General features: G+C 44.7%; 1 protein-coding gene across 1 annotated transcript in view; it reads left to right on the top strand.

Moving 5' to 3' along the window:
• The first annotated feature begins 1128 nt into the window (after nucleotides 1-1128).
• The window catches only part of UCHL3 (ubiquitin C-terminal hydrolase L3), a 65336-nt gene continuing 40629 nt past the window's right edge, over nucleotides 1129-25835 (top strand). Inside the window, exons 1-5 of the mRNA XM_056109776.1 lie at nucleotides 1129-1150; nucleotides 18142-18270; nucleotides 20182-20338; nucleotides 21049-21134; nucleotides 22934-22981. Of these exons, the coding sequence (XP_055965751.1) occupies nucleotides 18196-18270; nucleotides 20182-20338; nucleotides 21049-21134; nucleotides 22934-22981 (366 nt within the window). The 5' untranslated portion in view covers nucleotides 1129-1150; nucleotides 18142-18195. The remainder of the gene's footprint in view (nucleotides 1151-18141; nucleotides 18271-20181; nucleotides 20339-21048; nucleotides 21135-22933; nucleotides 22982-25835) is intronic.

The raw sequence follows: 25835 nt of genomic DNA, 5'->3' as shown, positions 1-25835 counted from the left end.
AACCAACCACAAGTGTCTGTGGAGCTGAGGGTAGGTAAGATAGAGAAGGGAACAGTATGACAATAATAGTTGGAAATGATATTGTATTGGACAAGAACTGAGTGTTGAAAGGAGGTAAAGGGATATTCTTGATAACCTTTCAGTAACTGTATTCAAAGCCACAATGCCCAAAATGAGAGAGAGAGAGAGAAAGAGACAGAGACACAAAGGGTGCCTATTATACAGGCAAGCTGGGGGTGGAGGACACTGGTGCTGGGAAATGTGCTCTGGTGGAGGGATGGGTGTTGGAATACTTACGACTGAAACCTATCATGAACAGCTTGGTAAGGGTCCATCTCACAGTGATTCAATTAAAAAAAAATTTTAAAAAAAGAGAACCCTAGTTAGCTGTTCCGAAATGCACCCCACATTCTGCCCTCGCAGGCCAGGCTAACGCGTCCCTTCTGGATCCTGATTAACGCAGAAACCTGGGCCAAGCAGGACTCCCCAACAGCCTTTTTTTTTTTTTCCTTCTTCCCCCTTGAAGGATGGAGGCTGCGCGGGTTCCCCGCGGCGCGCCCCCTAGAGCCCTCCAGCCGCCTCTGCAGGCCGCGGCGGGCGGGCCGGCGGGCACGCGGTGCGGGCGGCGCATGCGCAGCAGCGGCGCGCCCGGCGGGGCTCGGAAGAGTCCAAGCGTGCGGCCCCCCCCGGGCTGGGGGACGCGCGGGGCCTGCGGCGGCGTCGGCTGCGCCCCTCCGGGCTCCTGGTCTGGAAGGTCCTTGGGCGCTGTCATGCGGGGCGGGGCGGGCCGGGGGCGCTAGGCCGAGCGCCTCCGTCCCGACTCCCGCCCTCCCCCCCACCCCCCCGGGAGCCGGCGGTGTGGACCGGCCCGGGTCAGGGCGCGCGGGGGCGGAAGCGGCGGCGGCGGCGGCGGCGACGGCTGTCAGAGCTGGACGGCGGCCGGGGAGCATCGGCCATGGAGGGTCACCGCTGGCTGCCGCTGGAGGCCAACCCCGAGGTGAGCGGCCGCGGCGGGGCCGGAGGCGGTATGGGGGGGGGGGGGGCTGCGCGGGCGCGAGCGCGCTGGGCCGGGGGCCGGGGGGGTCCACCTGCGTCTAAACCGCCTTCTCTCTCTTTTCTTTCCTCTGTCCCTTTCCAGGTCACCAACCAGGTGAGCGAGGACCCCCCCACCGGAGCCCCTGCGTGCCCACAGCTGGGACAAGGCTGGAGGTGGGAGGGGGTGGGGGTCGTCTCAGCGCGCCCCGGCCGGGCGTGCGCCCTCCCCCCGCCCCCCATTCCCTTACCCACCCACCTGGGATGCTCGCGGCTGGCGTGCGCCCCTGCTGCTGGGGGGAGGAGGGGTCCCTCGTCATCTCGGGGTCGGAGGGTGCAAGGACGTCCTCCCATCCCACCCCACCCCACCCCACCCCATCCCGGCCCCCTCTTTCCTTGATTTCTTGCCCCCTCCCCCGCCCGGCTCGTGCCAGGTTCCCTAATTTTCCCACCCCTGAGCCTGACGGGTGACTAATTGACCGACACTACCTGACTCCACGCTCTGTAAACTCGCCCACCCAGCCCTTGTAATTTCATCCACCGCCCGCACTATGAACTCACCTCCCAATCATCTCTTGCCCCATCCACTCACCCCCCCCCACCCCCATCACCCCTCTTCCCTGCCACGCCCCCTCTTCCCAGTCCCTCCCAACCTGGCATTTGTAAGAAGTCTTTTTTTTTTTCCAGACCCTAGACAAGCGCCTTCTAAAGAGTTTCCCACCCCACGCCATTCCTGGCCCACCTACTCAGTCTCGAGGTTGGGGGGAGGGGGGGATGGGGAGGGAAGGGGATGGGTGGGTGGGGTTAGGGGAAACGTATCTCCCAAGCCACTCAAATGAGAAGAACAATAGTAAGTGCTACCGGGTTTGGACTTTGGATTTTGCTCAGGTAGTCTTTTTTTTTTTTTTTTAATTTTTCTGATCTCTTTTCTGTTTGTCTCACACACACCCTCCACAGTTCCCTCATGTGCTTAGCCTGATTTTTTTTTCCCCAACTTTTTTAGAAGTTCCTTGATGCAAAGAAAGTAGGTAGAAATACTGGATTGTTACAGAAAACCCTTTGTTTTCTTTCACAGGTCTATTAAACTTTTGAGATGCCATGTTAGTTATGCCCACCCCCTTCCCCGGCTCTTTAGTAATCTAGAAATATGTAAAGCTTAAAACCCAGCTTGCATTTTCTATATAGATATTAGTTTTTATCTTGGTGTTTAATGTTAATTTTCTTTTTTTTAATGTAGGAGTACTGCTATTTATTCAGCCACTAATTAGGCTGATTGAATTGGACATGAACTCCACTCATGTTAATTTTTTTTTAGTGTTCTCCTTTTTTGAAATTGCCTTCCCTTTCATTCATTGCCTGATAACGTTTTTACCTCTTTGTAAAGACAAAAATGTTTTTGGGCAGAATTAGTATTTGCGACTTTGTAAAAAAAAAAAATGCAAGTAAGCTTGAATTAAGTTGAAAAGCAACACACCTGTATTGTGTGTTGTATGTATTATATAGATAGCATGTCTATTTCTCTGAGTTAACAGGAAACTACTTGTACATAGTTTCTTTATCTTTGCTGTGTGGTGGCCAGATCCAGTGATACAAGGGGGTGTGTGTAAGCTGGGGACTGAATCCTGGACATGTGTAAGCACCACATGTGCTCATCCATTTTGAGGCACTCTCCAGGACCCTGGTGTGCACACTTTTTTAAAAAGTCAGCTTACCCTATATCTAGACTGTTTCGTTTCATTGATTTGTATATCTTTTTTTTTTTTTTTATCAGTGCCACACCTTTGGATTAAGTCTTCAAATAGTAGAAATTACCCAACTTCGTTCACTCAAACAAATTTTAGGCTATTTTATGTACCCTTTCCAGGTACATTTTAGAATCACTTTATTAATTTCTACAAGAGTCCTATTTTTTTTTTTATTACATTCCTGGACAGAGTAGCAACAATAACCAGCCATAACCATTCATGAGGAGGATATACATACCTTTACTCGGAAAAATCTTTGGTAGCTTTCAGCAGTGTCTAGTGGTTCTAGCATGTGGACCTTGTACCTGTTTTGCCAGAATGATACCCAAGTGATGATTTTTGGTGTTTCAGTAATTGATACTGTGGTGTTTGAGGGAGTATGTGGTGTGCCATGCGGTGCCAGGGAATCAAACCCAGGGCCCTGTGCAGTGCTGTCATGCACTTCATACTGTTTCAAATTTTTCTGTTCCTGTGTATAGAAGTGCAGCTGATTTGTTGTCTTGACTGTGTGAGTCTTATGTGTGTGTGCTCCTGGTGGTGCCCGGGGGTGGGGGTGGGGGGTGGGGGCTTGCATTCATTCAGTTGAGCCATCTCTGTGGCCCCTGTATGTTTCTTTGTATTCTGTGCACTTGTCTAAATACTCTTATTCTACAATCGGGGATGTGTGTGTGTGTGTGTGTGTGTGTGTGTGTGTGTGTGTGTTGAACGCATTGGGATTTTCTTGTAGATAATTATTTTTTTTTCTATGAATAGACATTTCTTTTCAACATACAATTGATAATGCCTTTCGTGGTTTTCTCTTTGTACTGTTTGTGACCTTCAGTACAAAGCTGAATAGAATGAAGAGAGGACATTCTTGTCTTTTTCTGCTCTTGTTGGGGAGGGGGGGGCTGAGTTAAGAAGAATTATTTTTAGATGTTTTAATAAGTGAGCTTATGTAACAGGAAACATAATGTGCTTCACCTTCACTTAAATTGCTCGTGCACTTTGTTCCTATGTGATCTTAATAAACTGTGGAAACACCTTCACTTATTTACATTATTCAGTGGAATGGGTGGGGCATTTTTAAAACCAGGTATGAGCAGGCTCTGCTTAATACCTTTGCAGTGAATACGTCCGTGGTTTTGTGCGTTTCGGCTCAGAGGGAAGACAAGCGGTGAGCAGACTATTAGCACTTGGTAAAGTTACCAGGCTACTCTGATGAAGACCCATCAGGAAAAACAGTGGGGTGTTGGATAGTGACAGGGAGCCGTTGTGGGGTGACAGAAGCAGAGAAAAGATGTGATGAGAATATGATTGTACAGTTTCTGACATGCTATGGTGTGGTGGTTCAGTTTGTTATAAATCTGTATTAAAAAATAATATGCTTACTGGGAGACTGGATAAATTGGAGATGGTTAGGGTTTTGTTTTGGGGGGATTTTGTTTGGTTTTCCCTTTGAGTACTCTGGAGCTACTCTTGGCCTTGCACTTCTAGAATCTCAAGGTTGAATGTGGCCCTGACCCATGCAAAACTTTCATCCAGCCTTTGGGTTATCTGTCTTGCCCCTAGAAGTCATTAGTTGCAATTCAAAAGAAAAAATTGATGGTCGGTTCTTTGTTGTATTAATATCAGAACTGAGAATAGAAAATGCATGCAAATTTAATTAACTGACTTAGAATTTGAGTAATTGGTCCAGTAAAGCCACAAATAAACCTCAAAAGCAGTATCTACTCCCACTGTCTTATTTCTTCAATTTAATGGAATTGTAGGCTTTCTTAATTCCTGCCCCCTCCCCTCCTTTGGGGGGCCACAACACTGTGGGGCTAGAAGCCCATCCCTGGCTCAGTGCTTGGGGAGCCATTCATGCTTTGGGATGGAATCCAGTGCTCCTATATGTAGACGATGTGTTTTGGTCCATTGGGTTATCTCCTAGCTCACATTTCTTGATTTTAGCTCTGCTGCTGTGTTGTAGTTGCCTATACACTTAGTTTGGGCAACTACTGCTCCATGCAGAAGTGATGACTACTAGGAATTTGAGTGGCCCACACATGCCATCATTACTTGTTGTTGGACATTACCTAGTAGTTTACCTAGTAGTCCAACAGGAGATAAGCAGTGATTGCTTGTTGATTAATTGTTGAGTTAATTCTTTCTAAGAACTTTTTCTCCTTCCTTCCTTCCTTCCTTCCTTCCTTCCTTCCTTCCTTCCTTCCTTCCTTCCTTCCTTCCTTCCTTCCTTCCTTCCTTCCTTCCTTCCTTAAGGAGGGGCTTCCGAATCTGGCGGTGCTCAGGACTTACTCCTGGGTCTGCACTCAGGGGTCACGCCTAGTAGTACTCAGGGAACCACAAGTGGTGCTGCAGCTAGAACCCTGGTTTACTGCGTTAGGCAAGTTTCCTTCCTGCTGTACTGTCGCTCTGTACTGAAACTTCTAAGAAAAGTTTCTCATGCTGTAGGTGGGGCCTCCCTAGAATAAAAATCAATGAAGTGATATAAAGATTAAGGACTTTAAACTATTTTATTTACCTCCACATTCAGAGGTATAATAGCAGCCACTATCTGATGGAAAGTTACAGATACTTGAGCTTAGGAGTTGTTAAAATTTTAACAAGGTACAGTTTGTGATGTGGGCAATTAGTGCCTTTCTTCTTAACGACTGTACTAGAATTTTTTTTTGACTATGCTTTATGATTTGGGCATAACACGGTGACATTTATATTTTACGTGTTATTGTGTTTTAGCACTAATGAATTTCATATGAAACCCCTCAGAGCCTCCTTGCTGCTTTTGTTTTTGAACTGCACCTGGTGTAGCTTGGCTCTGAGCTCAGGGATCACTCCTGGGAGGGCGGGGAGACCCTCTGGAGTGCTGGGGATCGAACCCAGGTCGGCCACATGCTAGGCCAGTAGCCTGCGTGTTGCACTATCTCCCCCGCCCCTCATTGTGATGTTGAGGCAAAATATTTTCTGTCATCAAGTCCAGTGTCCAGAGAAAAATTGTTTACTTTGACATAACGATTATATTTAGCTCAGCTGCCTCGAATGAAAGAATCACACATTATCTGCTGGATTTTTGCCCACGCTGTGCCAACATTTGGCAGCATACAAAACTTTCCGTCTGGAAGCTCCCTCACTCCCCTGCCGTCCTGTGCCACTTCCTCACTCTCTCTTTCACCTTCAGCTTTCAGAGCCGTTTGAAGGAGCCATCACTAAGTTTTCTCACCTTCATTCTTTTTCCTGAATTACTCTTGCCCAGCTTGCTTCTGTCCTCACATCATAGCTGTTAACCCTTGCCGAGTTCACTCAGTATCTCTTTGTCAGCTCCAGAGACCTTTGTCTGCCACTATCTCCCATGCCCTCTCATCAGTGTTTGACATCACAGCCCATTCTGTTCTTTGGGGCATCCTTTTCTTTCCTGGCCTTCTGTGATAATTCTGACGTCCCCCCTGTTTCTCTGGCTGATTTCTCTCTTTGCTAGATCACGTTTCTTCCAACTTCTTTTTACTATAGTGTTTGGACTTTTGGGGCCGCACCCCATGATGCTTAGGGATCACTCCTCCTTGGTCGTCAGGGGACCAGGTGATGCCAGGCATGGCACCTGCAACTCCTGAACACCAATCTTGCACGCAGCTGGTCGAACTCTGTCCTTGGCCCTATGTTGTAACTTGCAGTGAGCACCACAGATCTTTGGGTTAATCTCCATGTGTGTGTTTTCCCTCCCATCTGCTGTATGGCCCCGTCATCCCCTGAGCCTGCCTTCTCCACCCTGAGCCTGCCTTCTCCACCTGATGGGAAACGTGTGTGTTCCTCTCCCTCTCTGATAGCTCTATCCGGGAGTCTCACAGATACCTCAGATTGAGCATGGCAGGAAAATATGTGTGTTTCCATCCTCTGCCTGCTCGTTTTCAGCCTCCCATGGACACCGCCATAGCTGATGTCCAAAAAGGTGCGGTTGGTTCTTCTTCGCAGCCATGCTCATTGGGAGAGGCAAAGGTGTTTTCATCTGGTTCCTTGGATATCACTGTGTGCTCGAAGACCACCCTAACCCTTTCTCTTTCTCATCGCTCCTAATACAAAGGTTCTGTTAATTACTACGTGTGGAGTATATAGGCCGGGGTGAGAGAGACTCTTGCAGGCTCTGTGAGCTGGACGCCCCAGGTTCAAACCCTGACTCGAAGTGTTTTTTCCCTGAAGCACCACTGGGAGGGACCCCCAAGTGCTGCCGGGTATGGCCCCAAAACCAACAGTAACAACAACAACAACAACAAAAGTGTAGAGAATTTGCTCTGTGAATGCTAGTCACATCTAATATTCTTTTCCTTGACTCCTCAGACTCCGTCATTTGCAACTCTTAGAGACTCTTCTTGCACAATCCATCCTAAACCTGGTTACTCAGCTCCATTTCCTCAACTGCATCCCAGCCTACTGTCATCCTTCCTGTGACCAACTAGGGCAGTCCCCATGGTAGTTTGTTTTCCTTCTCCCTTTTCTAAAATCTGTTCGACCATCCAAAGACATCGAAAGTGATTTCGCGACAGCGCCCATCACTTCTGTCTCCCTGCTGCAAACACTCTAAGCAACAACCTGTCCTTCTGTGGACACTCGCTCTGGTTCTCCTGGGCGGGGCTGTGCAGGCTGTGCCCCTTGGGCTGGGCTGCTGTCTCTCTGCCAAACCCCTTGAGGCTGCAGGCTACCACTGTGCTCCTCCTTGCTCTGATTACTCTCCTCTGGGTTGGTCTGTGTCTGGTTCTTCTTTGCCATTGACGTTTCACCTCAGAGTCACCTTCTCAGTATTTCCTGGATTACACAGCTAAAATATGTCCCTCCCCCTTCTCCCCCCTTCCCCGATCTGCAGTGTTTTGTTTTATTTCCTTCATAATACCACCTCGTGAATTTACCTTGCTTCTTTGTGCTTAGTGGTTGGTCCTGTGTATCCTACCGCTCGGTCATGAGCCGTGTTAGAGCAAGGACTTGTCTGAAGTACCAATAGTGCCTGGTTCCTAGGGAGCGCTCAGGACTTGTCAGCTAGTCTTCCTGCTCTAAAGAGACTTTCTCAAAGTCTTTAGGGTTGGAGAAATCATAGTTCAGAAGGTACCACCTTTGCCTTGCATGCTGCTGACCCCAGTTGAATCCCCAGCACCCCGTAGGGCCCCTCCCTTAAGCATTGCGGTGAGTGACCCCTGAACACACAGAGTGAGGAATAGACTCTTGAGTACTGCTGGGTGTGGCTCAAACTCCCCTTCCCCTAATTATTGTTAATGTGATTATAAATCATCTGTTTAAACACTGCAGTGGACAATGGTCTGTCTCATAATGGCAGCTAATAAATTTTTTTTTTCAGAGCTGGAGAGATAGTTACAGCAGGTCTGGGGCTTGCCTTGCATGCTCCCCAGCTGTGCTTGAATCCAACCCTCTCTCCCATTTGGTCACCCAGGCACCACCAGGAGTGATCCCTGAACACAGAACAAGGAGTAAGCCTTGAGCATCACTGGGTGTGGCCCCAAATCTAACCAAACACGTTAAATGTTTTTTTCTTTCTTTCTTTTTTTTTTTTTGTGGGAGCTACACTTGGCAGTGCTTACGGGTCCCGGGCCATTCCCTGTGGTGCTTTTGGTCCTCAGGGGCCATCAGGCTACACCTCGGGGTGTTCTGGGGCCAGGGATTGAACCCACAACTTCACACAAGCAAGGCGGTTGTACTTTCCTAGCCCTAGGTGATTTCTTTGTTATCATGAGAATAAGGTATAATAGTAAAATAAGAATGATAGGGTTATTTTTTTAATTGAAAATTTTCCTTTCTGTAATTTCTTCCTGTTGTTTCTCATCCATCCTACTGAAATTATATATGGAGTAAATCGAATTGCTTTACTGTTTAAAAAAAATTACTGAATTATCTGAGGACAAGAATCATAATCAATTTTCTTCCTTTTTTTTCCCCCTTTTGGTTTATGGGCCACACCTGGCAATGCCAGGGGTTAAGTACTGGCTCTGCACTCAGGAATTACTCTTGGCAGTACTCAGGGGGCCATATGGGATGCCAGGGATCAAATCCGGGTTGGCCGTCTTCCAGGCAGGCGCCCTACCCACTGTACTGTCTCTCTGGCCCATAAATTTCCTTCTCTACCTCTATGCATGCTCAGATTCTCAAGCTAGGATGCCTTCCTAAACCCTGTAATTCCTGGTCATCTTTTTTTGCAGGGGGGTCGGGAAAGCCCACACTTGGGAGTGCTCAGGGTTTATTCCTGGCTCTGTGCTTAGGGTTCACTCCTGGCAGGTTCTGGGGGCAACATGAGGTGTTGGGGATTGAACCCGGGTCAGCCTTGGGCAAAGCCAATGTCCTCCCTGCAGTGTCCTGGTCCCAGCGCCCCTGGCCACCGTTCTCTGAGCCCACTGCTTCTCTGTTATTGCCTCATAATAAAAAAAGGCCTACAGAGTGGATACTGGATTCTATTCAAATAGTCTAGGCTGGATAGAGTCGGTCGCTGTTTTATCCAGATAGGATTCTTTTATTTTCACTTAGTTGGGGGCAGGGGCGTCACCCTGTGGTGTTCAGAGGTTCCTCTCAGCTTCGTGCTCGGTTGTTGCCCATGGAGCTATGTGGTGCTGGGGACCAGACCCGGGCCTTGGGCGTGTGAAGCAGGCACCATAACCCTCTGCCCTTGATGATTATTGTAAGGCAGACTAGCCTTGTCTCATAGTTGGTGACAATCGTAAGATCCTGCAGAGGAGTAAATCTCTCTTTGTGCTTAATTGGTCACGGTCACGGTCCTCCCGTTGTTCATCGATTTGCTCAAGCAGGCCCAGTAACGTCTCTATCGTGAGACTTATTGTTACTGTGTTTGGCATATTGAATACGTCACGGGTAGCTTGCCAGGCTCTGCCATGCAGGCGAGATACTCTCGGTAGCTTGCCGGGCTCTCCGAGAGGGGCAGAGGAATCGAACTCGGGTTGGCCATGTTGGCTGCGTGCAAGGCAAACGCCCTACCACTGTGCTATCGCTCCAGCCCACATAAAAATATTTATCGTGTTTTCCCTCTTTGTGCCTATCTAATTTCACTTTTCTTTTTCTTGTTATTCTCCCCCCCCCACTACCCCCCCACATTTCTTTTTTTTTTTTTAAATTTTTATTAGTGAAACACCATGAGGTACAGTTGTAGACTTACAAATTTTTTGCTTGGGTTTCAGTTATACAATGATCAAATATCCATCCCTCCACCAGTGCCCATTTTCCACCACCACGGGTCCCAGCATCCCTCCCACACCCATCCCTCCATCCCACCCTGCCTCTGTGACAGGGCATTCCCCTCTGTTCTCTCTCTCTCCTTTTAGGTGTTGTGGTCTGCAAAAGAGGCATTGAGTGGCAGTCATGTTCGGTCCATAGTCTACTTTCAACATGCTAGCTTCCAGGCTTTAAGAACAGTTATTTTCTCACTTACCTGTTATTCACCAAATTCTTTTTCTTTGGATTTTATTTTTATTTTAATTTACTTTTGAATAAAGTTGTTTAGGATGATTTGTTACATTCAATATTCTAACACCGATCCCACCATTATTGTACCATCCCACCACCATTCTTTCCAATTGTCCCAAACACCCCTCAAGCCTGCCCCAGAGCAGACTGAGTTGTTAATTTTCCGTGGCTTGTTATCAATAATTTGCTACAAATGGTCAAAAGATGTTCCTGTAGAATAAAGTGTGTGAAGATTGTTGTAGCTCATCATGGAGCCCTTAAGCCATTGTATAATTTCCTGGACATTATATTCTATTCATAACAAGCTCATCATGGAGCCCTTAAGCCCTTGTAACATGTTGTTATAGGTTAAGTCTTATCTCTTGATATCTTGTTCTTGGAGATTGGTTGCCTTGTATTTTTTTTTTTTTTTACAGTTATAGACTTACAAATTTTTGTGCTTGGGTTTCAGTTATACAGTGATCAAGTACTCAAGTACCTATCCCCTCTATCAGTGCCCATTTTCCACCACAACGGGTTCCAATGTCCCTCCCACCCCCCCCCCCCCATCCCCCATATTCCACCCTGCCTCAGTGGGAGGGCATTCTCTCTTATTCTCTCCTTTTTCTCTCTCCTTTTTATTTACCAAATTCTTTATCTCACAGTTACTACTGTACTTTCACTGGTCATAGTATCCAGAGATTTCAAGATAGGTGTAATTTTCTTCATAACTTAGATGATTAGTACTTTAGTGACAAGGCAGAGTCTGCTGCTATCCTGACCTAGATCAATAACAAACTGAAGAATATGGCTTTGGAACACATTTGAGGGGCCAGGGATGTGACGGGAGAGGGTGTGCTTTGCATGGAATTAATTAGATCTTCGCACTGGGGAGAAATTGGGGGAAAAAAAAAGAAGATGATGAACAGAGCAAGGACCTGGCTCAAAGAATTAGAGTGAATATTTTGTACGTGGGAATCCTGGGTTCAATTCCCAGCACCACGTGGTCCCCCAGAACCACTCCTGAGTGCCAAAGGGGGTAAAAGGGAGGGGCAGAGATTGTACAGCAGGTAGGCACTTACCTTGCATGCAGCCTACCTGGGTTTAGTCCCAAGCACCCCGCAGTATGGGTGTGGCCCAATCACCACCCCTGCCCCACACAAAAGCAAAAAAAAAAAATACTAGGGCTGGAGATATCATACAGGGGTAAAGCCTTGCAAGCCACCAACCCTAGTTCGATCCCTGGCATCACATATGGTCCCCTGAGCACCAAAAGCCAAAAACCAAAGGGAAAGGTGGGTGTGGGGAGAAAACGAAAAAAGCTGGAACTATCTGTTTGACTTACCGGCTATTTTAAATTTGTAAAATCAGAGTTTGCTTTGTCACCCAGAGAAGGAATTTGTTTTAAGTTGGGGGCTGAGGTGAACAGTTCTTCCGGTGGAGAGGTATGCCGCTTGCATATCCAACCCAGGAGGGAAGAGATGGCTGTAGGTTCCCTGAGAACTTGGTGACAGTTCATTGTGGCTGCAGACCAGGTGCCTGGAAGATGATTTACTGGGAGATGAGGCCGGGAAAGCAAATGGAGCGCGGACTAGGGCTCTGCTGTTTAAAACGACGTTCAAATCGTTGAGCCTCTCAGTCTTTTCTCACAGAGAAAAACCGTGCGAAAGTAAGCCTACCTTGCTCGCTGCAGTGTCATGACGCTTACTCTAGGTCAAAGTGCACTAAAGCAAGGTTTCAGAGTCCTGACACTTCTTAAAATAATTTTCAAATAAAGACCGGAGCTATGGCACAGTGGGTAGGGCGTTTGCCTTGCAAGCAGCAGACCCTGGTTTAATCCCCAAGTATCCCATGTGGTCCACCCCTCCCACGCCCCCCTCCACCCCCAGCATCACCAGGAATAATTCCTAAGTGCAGAACCAGGAGTAACCCCTTAGCATTGCTGAGTGTGTCCCTCCTCAAAAAAGTAATTATTTTATATCTTAAGATTATTTAAAAATAATTTTTGTTTAGTGGCTTGTCTCTCTGAGTAAAAATGGTAAATTCTCTGAGGTTCTATTATGGGCACAGAATTTAGTTTGCTAATTTCTTTTTTTCTTGACTGGCCAAAGTTTTAGCAGCATTGTGTACTGACTAGGCTGAGCATCCAGAATTTTTTTGTTTATTTGTTTGTAAATTTTATTACCCAGTGTTTAGAACAAGTCAGAAGACTCGTATCAGAGGTTAAACATCACTTTGTCCTGCGTGATGCAAACAGGATACTTCTTTCTTTCTTATTTATCTATCTTTTGGTTTTTGGGCCATGTCTGGTGACGGTCAGAGTTTTTTCCTGGCTCGCGAGCGATAGCACAGTGGGTAGGGCGTTCGCCTTACAAGTGGCCAACATGGCCGACCCGAGTTCGATTCCTCCGCCCCTCTCGGAGAGCCTGGCAAGCTACCGAGAGAGAGTATTCGATATGCCAGACACAGTAACAACAAAGTCTCCAATGGAGACGTTACTGGGCCCGCTCGAGCAAATCGACGATCAACGGGAGGGCCTTTACCTTTACCTTTATCTTTACCACACTCGGGAATTACTCCTGGCGGAGCTCAGGGCTACCTTATGGGACTGTATGGGACACCAGGGATCGAACCTGGGTTTTGCAAGGTAAAGACCCTCCCCGCGGTACTCTTCTTCAGCCTGGCAAACAGGATATTTCTGATAGTATTAGGAATGGCTTTGGCACTGCAGACATGGAATCGTTATCTCTGTGCCTGCTGTGTAGACGGCACCAGGAAGAGAACTCGAAGGGCTTCAGTTCATACTGTACTGCACAGTCCTCCCCCCAAAGTGTCACGGGCGTGACCCCCCAGAACACCAAGCAGAGAGTAAGTGTAAGTAAAATACATAGATGTCTATCTACATATACACACCAAATGATTTATATAAATTGCAAACGATATTTTAAGTATTTTAATTTTAACTATCTTAAAAATAACCTTTTTGGGGGGCCAGAGAGATAGTACAGCAGGTAGGGTGCTTGCCTTGCATGTGGCAGCCTGAGTTTGATCCTCGGCATCTGATATGGTCCCCTGAGCCCTGCTAGACGTGATCCTTGAGTGCAGAGCCAGGAGTAAGTCTTGAGCACCTCCAGGTATGGCCAAACCCCCATAAAATAAAACTCTTCCCCTCCCCCCCGCCTTCTCCCCCTCAGTGAGCCATGCAAACTTTGACTAGGCTATGCTGCAGTTCTTTGGATTAGACCCAGGGTCTGTTGCATGCAAGGCCTGTTCTTTGTTACTTGCAGTGCACCCCTGACTGCAGTAACAGATTTTGGGGGGAAAAAAACCCTGCATATAAAAAGTTGAATTCAAACATCCATTGTTAATACTTCAAAGAATTTCCTCCTTGTCTTTTTCTGTGTGTAATCATTTTAAACACGAGCTTGGGTTTTTTCTTATTTTTTTTTCTCTTTTTGATGATGAAACGTCTAGGAGATCTTCATGTTCTAAGAAGTGAGGTGAAAGTTGAAGACCCTACCCTTTCTGCACTTCCTGGGTGTAACTATTATTTAATAGATGCTTTTGTTCTTCTTACTCATATGATGACTTCCTATGGGAGTCTGACTCAGTAATTTGGAGTCAAAGATGAGACTGATGTACTTGATATTAATTGAATTGAGCTTCCTCACATCAGTTTCCTTTGAATAAAAGGTATGAGTAAAAAGATAAAAAGGGGTCTTTTATTTTTCTATTTTATTTAATCTGTTATTTAATCGTTTGTTCTCTCTCTTTGATGCTGATCAGTTTCGCTACAGTGATTTTCTTTGGATCTCAGTACTTTTTGTACTTGTTCACATTAGCTGACATGGAGTTAAGTTTACAACAAAGTTCCTTTACCTTTCATAACTTCACAAATCTGTCCCCACTCTTTAGTCGCCAAAATGTTTAACACTTCTTTACAGTTTGCTGTGTAAAGTTGTAGGGATACCATCTAGTTTTGCAAATAAATAACATTATCACCTCGGGAGAGTAGCACTGTAGCACTGTACTCCCGTTGTTCATCGATTTCCTCGAGAGGGCATCAATAATGTCTCACAACAAATTGTGAGACTTGTTACTGCGTTTGGCATATCGAATACGTCATGGGTAGCTTGCCAGGCTTTGCTGTGCGGGCGAGATACTCTCAGTAGCTTGCCGGGCTCTCTGAGAAGGGCGGAGGAATCGAACCTGGGTCAGCTGTGTGCAAGGCAAATGCCCTACCTGCTGTGCTATCGCTCTAGCTCACCTGGGGAGAGGCACATAAATAAATTCTCTTGCCAGGTTTTTAAATTTTTCCTCAAAAGTCCACACTTTAGGGCTGCCAGTCTGGTTGTGATTGAAATTGATGACATGCATACCTGGTATTAGAAGCCAAATGTGGCATTTTCTACTTCTCTGACAGCACAAAGACATCTTACATAAGCTTAGGTGAGCTGGAGCACACACTTTGCATGTGTGAGGCTCTGGGTTTGATCCCCAGTTTTGATCTCCAGATTGAAGATTGCCACCCACCCCTCAGTACGGGTTGGGTGCAGTCCTTGTAACCTCAGTACCATCAGGAAGTGACCGTGAGCCCACAGGGCACCTTCTGACTGTAGTGATGGAAAAAAACAGGCATGGGATAATGGATTTATGTAGACATAGAAGTGATTAGCTTTATTGAAACAGGTTTGTAATGTTAGTGCAGTTTCACAGATAGTCTTCTGTGTGGCCTCTAAGAGCCCCACAGACAGGGATTGTTTTATTTTGTTTCTTGTTTTCAGACCACACCAGGTGGTATTCAGGGCTTTCTCCTGTATCTGTACTCAGGGATCACTCCTGGCAGTGCTTGGGGGACCATACGGGATGCTAGGGATTGAACCGGATTGAGTGCATGCAAGGCAAGCACCCTACCCGCTGTATTATCTCTCCCGACTCCTGTAAGAGCTGGAATTGAAGAGCCTAATAAGACACATATTCTGCTTATGATTATTTTTTCCCCGTTTTTGGCTTATGTAGAATTGGATATTAAGAACTTCTGATGTTTGAAAAGGGAAGTAGTTTGGAGTCATTTTGTGAACTTTATTAAAGTTCACGGGTAGGTATCATGAAGTCGGGTATAATCCTGCATAGGAGCTGTTCCTCTCTGGAGCACCCTGCCTTAACTTCATTTAAATAGTGAATGCATTCCAATTTTTTTAATTTAATTTTGTTTTTATAAAGTTGTTCAAGGTTCAGTATTCCGGCACCAATCCCATCTATTGTTGCTGTTTTGATTTAGTTCTGGGGCTGCCCCGGCCGTGCTCAGGGGCTACTCCCTGCTCAGTGCTTGGATGTGGCGACTTGGCTCTTGGCAGTGCTCGGAGGGCCATGTGGTGTCTAGACCAAACCCAGGCATCCTGCGTGCAAAGCAAACACTTCGACCCTCTGTGAATCATTTTTGTTCCCTTTCTTGCCCCATTCCGTGGTATTCAGGCAGCATGCCTGGCTGTGCTCAGGAGCCCCGTGATGCCAGGGGTTGAATCTGGAACGTGCTCTAGCTTGTGGAGCTATCTTTGTGTCCTTGGCAAAAAATGCTTTTTTAAAAATTAGAAATACTTCTCACAACACATTTCTAGAGATTTATTAAGGAGGGTCTCTCCTGCAAGATTTTCTTTCTTTGAAGGGTGAGAGGCATGTTATATCCAGTGGTGCTCAGGGATCACTCTGGGCAGGACTGGGGAACTCTGTATGGTGCCTGGCAAGCACCCTCCCCACTGATTGTCTTGTCTCTGCATTCCCCCTGCAAGCCTTTTAAAATTTTTTAAAAATTTATTTTTGTTGAGTCACCATGAGATAGACAGTTGCAAAGCGGCTCATGATCGGGGGTTCAGTCAGACAACATTCCCAACACCCATCCCTTCACCAGTGTCCATTTGATGATCACTCTTCTTCAGGGAGAAATACCTAATCCACAATTTCCCTTCCTTTTCATTTTTTGTTGGGCCACCCTCCAGCAGTGCTCCAGGCTTATTCATGGCTCTGTGCTCAGGGCACTATATGGGGTACCCGGGATCAAATGGGTCAGCTGCATGCAAGGCAAGAACCTTAACCCCTGTCCTATCTCTTCAGGCCCGATTGTTTGTACATTTCAGATGTTAGAGAAGTAACTGGTGTAATGTATTTTACAAGTACTTTATGATGATGCCTTTTTAAAATATGATTTTAAAAATTCCTTTTGTTCCTTTCCCACCATCCTCTAAAATTTATTTTAAAGAATTGTGAAATTGATACCATTTTAATTTTTTTCTCTTTAATCCTTGCAGTAGATTATGGTGTCATGTTTTATTTTACAGTGAAGTCTTAATAGTTTTTAGAAAGCACTGAGCTTTTTGTTGCAGTTATTTTGCCAAGGTATCAGAGTGGCAGTGAAGTTGAGTAGGTTTCATTGTATGCTGGAGGTTCAGGAAGTGAGTAATTTACTTTTTTGGTCAAGCATTTTTTTCTTATTTGCTCAGGCTTATTGAATTTTTTTTTTTTGCTTTGTCTACTCATGGTGTCTCTCCATCTATAGATCTTTTCATTTTTGGTAATTATGAGAGTCTGGTTTTGGTTTGGGGGCCACACCCAACTGTGCTCAGGGCTGACTCCTGGCTCTACATTCAGGAGACTCTTGGGACAGACTCTTGGGACCAGATGCCAGGGGTCGAAGCCAGGTTGACCATGTGCAAGGCAAACGCCCTACCTTCTCTCTGGCTCCCAAGAATCTGTTTTCATTGTCTATTAAAATAATTTTTTACAGGGCGTGAATGATAGGACAACAGGGAGGACACTTGCCTGCTGGGTTTGATCCCTGGCATCTCATATGGTCCCCGAGCTGCAGCGAGAAATGATCCCTGAGTGCAGAGCCAGGTCTAGTCTCTCTGAGCTGCTGGGTGTGACCCCCAAACAAAAAACAAAACAAAAACAATTCTTTACTAGAGCTTACATGTATCTATCTCCTTAAAAAATGAGATAGAAATGAGTTTAAAACTATTAAACCAACTTACCGGTTTTCTTTAAGTTCTGGTTGTTTCTAACTTTTAAATATTTCATTTCATTTCATCATCCTGTTATTCGTCGATTGCCTCGAGAAGGCCCCAGTAACGTCTCTTTCATCCTAACCCTGAGATTATATTCAAGGCTCTTTAGGAGAATGAGACCCATCATTGTTACTGGTATTTGGCATATTTGGTACGCCACGGGAGTTTGCCAGACTCTGCCCTGTCGGCATGCTACATTAGATAGCCTGCAAGTTTGTCCAAAGTAGGAATGAGATAATAAGATGTCATAAAAAGATGTCCTGATAAGATGGTTCCGGAAGCTGGATTTTATAGTCTCTGAGTCTTGGCTGTTGATGGGATTACAGGCGCCAGGGGGCTAGTTGGTGGGTGTGACCCCTGCCTACTGGAATTTGGAGGATCTGGGTGGAGGATGCTCGAGTCCAATCCAAGTAGGCTAGGAAATCTCGGCCCCGGAACCCGCGTGGCTTTGTCCCTCTGCCAGTACCTTCATGTGTGCGGAGAGTGGTCTCAGCATGGTGGTGGCTGGTCCTGGAGGTCTTCGGCTGCCGGAGCCCTGGTCGGGGCGGGGAGGAAAGCTCAACCCGCTCCCCTCCAACGGCCCCGGCGAGGAACAGCCAGGCGCGGGGGCAGAAGAACTTTTAAATAATGGACTGTAAAAAGAGTTTTGCTTATTATATGAACTTTCAGTGTTCATTAAGTGATAAAATTGATTGCTGTCAGTTTTTTGTGAAATCGATTTCTCATCCTGTTCATGGGACCTTGCATTGCTTTATTCTTCAACAGTAATATTTGCTATGTGGCAATCTCTTATGTATTAGCTAATACAGTACATGTGTGTTATTTTCCTCTCAATGCTGTCTTGTTTTTGTTTTTGTTTTTTTCCCTCTTTTCAGTTTCTCAAGCAGTTAGGTCTGCATCCGAATTGGCAGTTTGTCGATGTTTACGGAATGGACCCAGAGCTCCTCAGCATGGTGCCACGACCTGTATGTGCAGTGTTACTACTCTTCCCCATTACAGAAAAGGTGATTTGATTTATGGATTTATGAATTTATTTATTTATTTTTGTTTGAGGGTAATATCTGGAAATGCTCAGGGCTTACTCCTAGCTCCACACTCAGGAATTACTCCTAGTGGTGCTCAAGGATTACATGGGATGCCAGGGATCCAACTCGAACTGGCTGCATGTAAGGAACTTTGTGACCCTGGGCTCTGGGCTCAACGGGACCGGGAGTGGAGTTCCTCTGCCTGTTTCCCCCCCAGTGTCCTGCAACCCAGAGGTCACGATGCCCATAAACCACCTCCTGCCGGTGCCGAATAATCTCCTCACCAGCCACCATCCCGATCACATGGCTTTTTCTCCCAGAAGGAAGCAACATGATGCTTACCATAGCTATGCCACCGGACTCCACGCCAGGCTGCTTCACTGAGGGTGCCCCAGAGGGGCGGGTGAGATCCCTCCCCACCCATGGGACCCAGTCCCAGCAGCTGAAAGTCTCTAGAACCCAACTGCTGCCACGTTCAAGGCCATTCCCCACACGCTCAGGTCGAGTCTCACGTACAAGTGAACATATTCCTGAACCATGCGGCCACATTCACAGCTACGCAACACATCATAAGATGACTTTACATAACAGACAATACAAAATACATGATTTCGGTTGTGCTTTGGGACAGGGATTAGGGTTTGGGGTGGAAACATCCCCTACCTTATATAATAAAAAAATTTAAAAAAATTTGAATACCCACCCCACGAATGAGGGTCACAAGCAAGGCCAGGGTCACAAAGACCTTACCAACTGTTCTGTCTCCCCAGCCACATAATTTTAAAGATGTAAATCTTCACTGAAAGTTGTTTTGTTCAGAAATTCAAAAATATGCACTCAGCTGAGAACAAATGACTCCCTTCTTAGAGGAAGTCTCCACAGTGGGGGCATCTTAATAGAATTTAGTGTGGGGGTGCTGTGTAAATAGGGGTTGGTTCTGAATGCTCCAAGCTCAAAGGTAGTCCCCAGGGCCTTCTAGTGTATTCTGTTGTTTGACCCAGCGCTATAGCAATCTGAACATTTTAGGAAATCATGAAGCCAAGCTTCAAGATTTAAATCTCTCTTTTTACTTCCCTTTTCTTTCCTTCTCTTCACTCATTAGCCCTCGTGGAACAGTTAATGAATGAAGAAGCAGAATGTGGACTCAGGCAGTCATATTTAAGGCAACCTGGCCTTTTGACATTTGTTATTGTACCATACTGTTTTTAATAACCAGTTGTTATACCTGATAGTGAATCTTAAGAATATTGTGAATATTGTGATATTAAGAATCTTAAGAATATTGTGCTTGTAGATGATAGTGTGAAGTTTCTTAGTTTTTTGGTTATAGGTTCTAATGACAATAGGTAAGTGTTAAAAATCAAATTCCTGGAGCAAAAAGTATAGTGCCGAGGGTGCTTGCCTTGCAAGTGGCTGACCCGGGTTCAATCTCCAGCATCCCATATGGTCCCCCAAGCACCTAAGTAGTTCCATTGTGCAGAACCAGGAGTAACTACTGAGTGCCGCTAGGTGTGACCCAGAAACCAGAACCAGCAGTAAACTGCAACAACAAAATCAAAATCTGCAGTAATTTCTTGGTCCAGAGATTACTTATGTTAGGTTTTTATAAGCTCTTACATTTCAGTACATACGACTGTATTAGCATATGATTGTGATCTGCATAACCACTCTTTGTCATCTTGGATAGATTTCTGAATCAGACCATGTAAGTCCCTGTTTCCTCTCATGGTATTCCTTTAAGAGACCCCATCCATAGTCTCTGGATGGATAAAATCCCCTGGATGGGTATAGTTAGAATTTTTCTGGTCTTTCCTGTGGCCCTTTTGTTCCAATCTTATATGTGTCTTATATGTTCTTTTGACTATTCTTTCTTTCTGTCTGTCTTAATAGTACGAAGTGTTCAGGACAGAAGAGGAAGAAAAAATAAAGTCTCAGGGCCAGGATGTCACGTCCTCAGTGTACTTCATGAAGCAGACGATCAGCAACGCCTGTGGCACCATCGGCTTGATCCATGCTATCGCCAACAATAAGGACAAGATGCATTTTGGTAAGGAATCCCTCCCGCTCACCCGGGTCCTTCCCCAGGCTGTGCTAACTCGCAGCGCACAGCAGGTGGTGCCCTAGTTCTTTTGATTCTGGAGAATGAAGTAAACCCTTCTCTTCCCCTCTTTTCTTCTCCCACCCCTTCCCTTTGTCAACTTGTGTTGCTGATCCAGGCTCTCACAGGCTTGGCTGAGTGCCCGCCCATTTTCCACGCCATCGCCATTGAGCTGGCTGGGAGTTGCACCTTGGTTTAGGGGCTCACACATTTTGTTGTGATGTCTTTGAGAAACACAGTTCATTAGCAGGGCTTGCCCAGAATGGGTTGCTGTGTGCCAGAGATTGCATACCTTGCAGGGCCAGGGTCACCGTCGATCGATGGGTTGGTGCTGGACCTAGAACTCATGCCCAGATGGTGCTGGACCTAGAACTCATGCCCAGAAAGCAAACGCTCTGCCACTGTGCTCTCCCCAGGCCCCCAATAATAGGGATGTACGTACTCTTAGGAGAAATATGGATTCCTCCCTTTGTGTGGCAGATAACCTGGTTCAGCGGGTTATTCTGGATAACCTGGACTTAGTGTTTATCCCAGTACCTTTAGATTCCTAACTTAACAGTGCAAGGGCACTGACCAGTAGCACGCGTCTGCTACTCTCACAAGCATCTCATCGAGAAGATATCAAACCTCTTCAATTTTGTCTCTTTTCAAATTCTCAGAATCAGGATCAACCTTGAAAAAATTCCTGGAAGACTCTGTGTCAATGAGCCCTGAAGAGCGAGCCAGATACCTGGAGAACTATGACGTCCGTACCCTTTTTCTGTCTTGGTTTTATATGTGGGCAGGCTTTTGTGGGCTAGTACGTTCTGTTCTGCTGGGGGTTCTTTTGAAACTAATTTCAAGTAATTAGGGATTTTGTTATTTTTTTTAATACTATTCAGTTAACAGCTAAAATATCCATATATGTGGATAAATTGCCATGTCTTTATCTAGAACCAAATGAAAGAATAAAAGTAGTGTGATTTACATATTTATAAAATTTCTTACCATTCACTGTTCCTTACCATTCCCTCCCTTTAATAAATATATGCTTGGCAATACCTTGTGTCTTTCACTGGGAATTTGGAACAAGGCTGAAGACCAAAGGAAAACACAGAGGTTTAAAGGTAGATGTTAGACCATACTCTAGCTACTTATTAGCATAATATTTTTGCATGTGTGAAGACACAAGCCACATGGTATAGTTTTAAGCAGTTATACCAGCTGTATAGTTTTAAGCAGTTCATAAAATTGTCTCAGAATGTTTTTAAAGTTTTTTTTTTTTAAATCTGTTTTTCTTCTAGAGACCTTTAGCTTTTAGTGGTCTTGAATAAAAGGTAAATTCTTTGAAATTAGCAGCAGTATAGTGTGCGAGGTTATTTTGTTAGGGTAATGCCTGATGCTGCTTGTGTCCCTCAGAGTTCATTGACTTGTTACGCTGTTCTAGCATTCTAATATATTCATTTATTTAAAATTTATGTGAAGACCTGGCAGAGTTTATAAAGCATTTTAATCTTTTTGCCCCTTTCTCCCAAAGCATCTTTTCCTTATCTGAAAATGCAAACAAGTAAACCTGTCATAGCCTCACCAATGAGATGGTGTCATCATTTGTATTTTTCGCAGGGAGTAAAATATTATATATACAGTTTTTAAAATTATTATCACACTGTAATACTGTCTTATAACTTGCTTTTTTCACATTATTGATCACAAACGTAAATATACCAGTAAGTATAAATGTGGCATTACTTAATCATTGCATAATTTACTATTACTCCATACTATTTACGCAACAAATTGTTAGATGTTATATTTTACCCCCTTTTTTCACCATTTAAGTATTCTTCATTTTATATCATTGTTACATTCTTCTAGGCATTTTCTTTATAATTATGAACACTTGTGAGTTCATGTCTAAACTAAAGGAGAAATTGCTAGACCCAGCAGTTTGCATGTCTTAATGGCTTTGATACATATTGCCAAAATTCCATCCCTTAAAGTTTCTAAATTTATCTGTAATTTACTACTTGGCCCGTTTCTCTTCATCTTTGCTAATAATAGTAGAGATAGTCGGACCTTTAAGGACTAAGATCTCTAGCTTCTGATAAATGCATGCGTTTTGTTCCACATTCTAAACTGCTGACTAAAGCTGCATGATTGAGCCTAAGCACTGCAGAGGAGCATGCAGCCCGAGAGGGAGGAGCTACTTCATGCTCTCCACGGGATGCTTGCTTCTAATTTCAGCTGGATACAATCTCGACTATTAGTTCTAGCAATTACAGAAGTTAAATGCCTTCCACGTACATCTAGAAATTGCAGATAAGCAATACTTAATGCCCTATGCTTCAGAGACTTGTGGGTTGGGAAGGACAGAAATTCATTTGGTTTCTCAGAAATCAGTTTCTAAATACCTAGTAGTAAATTGTTGCTGGTTTTTCCTTCAGTTTCTTGTTGTTTTTTTTTTTTTTAAGGCAAACCTTTAGATGTTAAAATTTAGCATCCTTTTATTTTAAAAATGCAATGAAGTCGCTTTTTTGCTGTTAATTTCCTCTTTTCTTGTTGCAGGCTATACGAGTAACTCACGAGACAAGTGCCCACGAAGGTCAAACTGAGGTATTTTACAATTTTGAGAATTTTTCTTGCCACCTTAAATGTTATTACCCTGTTATTGTTGGCTTGTCATTGTAGAAAGTAACAGTGAACTCTTGGAGCTGTCTTCTCAAGCAAAAGTATTAATAGGGGCAACGTAACAGGAGACTATTTTTAACAACTTGTTAGCATGTTGTTAACAACCTGTTCATGTACTGCTTGCTGTCTGCTGTTTCGGTTTGTGTAATGTGGACACATTGCACCTTGTGTGACCGAGGGGCCTGCATCTTCCCTCTGAGATGGCTTTCTTTGACAAGTTGGTGGTGAATCACTCCCACACTACACTGCTGGACAGCCCTGACGATTGTCAGGAGAACCATGCCCAGCTTCTAGAACACCCTGCTGCTGGCTATTTCCTGAATGAGTCCTTCTGGGGTAGCCTGGTTGCCACTATCTGCTTCCAAGCTCATCTTCAGCTGGGATGTCTTTTTTCTTTTCTGCTCTTTTGCACGCTGCCCCCCGTCCAGTCTTGCCTCTTGGTTTCCCTTATCCTCTCCATTTCTTCTTGTCTTCCTCTCTTTCTGTCTTTTTTTCCCCCCCGTTCATCTCTCCTACCCTCACTCCTGAGGGAAGTTTATGAAAAAATATTGAAGCAAAGACTAGACTTTCATGAAAGTCAATTTGGAATCTTTATCACGCATTTAAATGCCAACCCCAGACAATTACAGATTTTTATCTTATTGTGGAATTAAAATCATACTTCATGGACAAAGATGGCAGTGCTTTAATACTTTTTCTTTGATATTATGGTGGGGATTGAACCCAGGTCTCATGTCTGCAAGCCGTGCATGTTACCAATAAGCCACATCCCTGGCCTCAAAAAAAATTTTTTTTTTTAATGGTGGAAGTGGGTATTAAACCAGGGCTGCACACATTCTACACAGTTTCTGTTACTTGAGTATTACCCTATATATTTTTAAAATACTTGAAAAGATTTTTTTTATTTAAAGTTACTGATCTTAAGTCAGGAGCTATAGTATAGCCAGTAAGGCTTTTGCCTTGCATGCAGCCAACTTGTGTTCGATCCTTGGCATCCCCCTGAGCACCTCTAGGAGTGATTCCTGCGTGCAGAGCCAGGAGTAATCCTTGACCATTTCTGGGTGTGGCCCCAAAATTTTAAAAAAAGATACTGATCTTAAATATTCCTACTATCTTCAAAAAGTTTTTCCAGGAGAAAACAGTTTGATAGTGTAACTGGTTTTTCTTTTGCTGAGCTGGATGGCTCTTAATGTTTATTTAGGAATCTGAACACTCACTGCCCCTGTAATTATCTCATACCTTTTTACTTGCTCTTAGATGTCTGGTTTTAAAAGGTTTTGCTGATACTTCTCTTTTGACTTAAGTTCACACACAAAACACTTGTAAGTCATGTAATAGTTTATGTACCATCAGATTGGAGATGAAAGAAATGCTATTATTTTGGTTCAAATGATCTTGACCATATTAATCTTACCTATGCTTTCCCTTTTTTTTGTTTAAAATTTATAATGTTAAAATGAGTGATGGCAATGACAACATGATTTTGTAAGATATGGAAAGTAGTATAGATGATCACATTTCTTTTTCAGTTCTTAAGGAACTAAATGAAGTAAATTCATTCCCCCCCCCCCCCCCCCATTAGGTATCACCTGAATAATTGCCAGTGTTTTGGAATACACTGTTCTTTTTTAACTTGTATCTTAAACTTTTTCTTTCCTTTAATATTATTTTTTTGTTTGTTTTTTGGGCCATACCCAGTGGTACTCAGGACTTACTCCTGGCCCTGCATTCAGGAATTATTCCTGGTGGTGCTCTGGGGAACATATAGGGTGGTAGGGATTTAACACAGTCGGCTGCATGCAAGCCAAGTGCCTTACCTGCTGTCCTGTCTCTCTGGCCCTTCCTCTGTTTCTTATAACAGGTCCACAATACCTTTCCCCCAGTATCACTAATCTAATACAAATCTGTTTCACCTGCCTGGAAGCTCAGTTTCTGATACAAATTCTTAGTCCTTGTTTGTGTTTTCATTCATTTCCATGCAATTCTGTTGGGTTCCCCTTCCTGAAAAGTAGACTGAACAATTTGGGGGTTCAGTATTTCTAGTGAGTGCAGAGTAAATCTGAGGTGACACGGAGGTGGAGTTTAAGATGTACCAGGTCGCTAAAGTCTTGAGTAAATTTTCCTCTGGTCGTCTCTGACTTTGTGTTGCTCTCTTTTGCCTCTTGCAGTTTCCACTTTCTTATAAAAAGCACTGCTTCTCTCCATCTCTGCTTTTAAAAAAATATACTACTTACTATATTACAAGATTTGAAATGATCACCTTCACTCTCTAGCCGTCCATCCCTGCATGGAGTCTTACGTGTATGATGCCTATTTTTATTTTAGCTGTTTAGTTCCCACACCAGGTACGGTTTTAGTAATGGCCTCATTTCAGTCTTATCCACGTCCAGGAGTATGACAATCTTTGGTGCGTTATTATCCCTGCTGCTTTCTCTTTTTCTAGCCCACTGACTTGTGTTGGTTACTGCAAAATGTGGGGTTTTTTTTTCATTTACTTAAGATGCTTTTTACATTTTATTTATTCTTTATGGGAGATCTCAAACACACTATGGGCTGCTCCTGGGCATGCTTAGCCGGTGGGATTAATGGTTCTTTAATGGTCTGGTACAGAAGCTCAGCAGTGCAGTGCTCCTACGACCCAGTGATGCTGGAGGCCCTCGGGACTGGAGGGGTGGGGGTCAAACTTGGGGCCTTGCCTATGCAGCGTATAGGAGTGTACACTCCAGTTTTATGAGCTCTCCCCAGACCCCTGTTTCTCCATGTTGTAACAGCTCTGAAA

Source organism: Sorex fumeus, unplaced genomic scaffold (assembly GCF_029834395.1).
Source record: "Sorex fumeus unplaced genomic scaffold, SorFum_2.1 ptg000008l, whole genome shotgun sequence".
Taxonomy (NCBI): domain Eukaryota; kingdom Metazoa; phylum Chordata; class Mammalia; order Eulipotyphla; family Soricidae; genus Sorex; species Sorex fumeus.
This window is presented reverse-complemented; position numbering and strand designations above follow the sequence as displayed.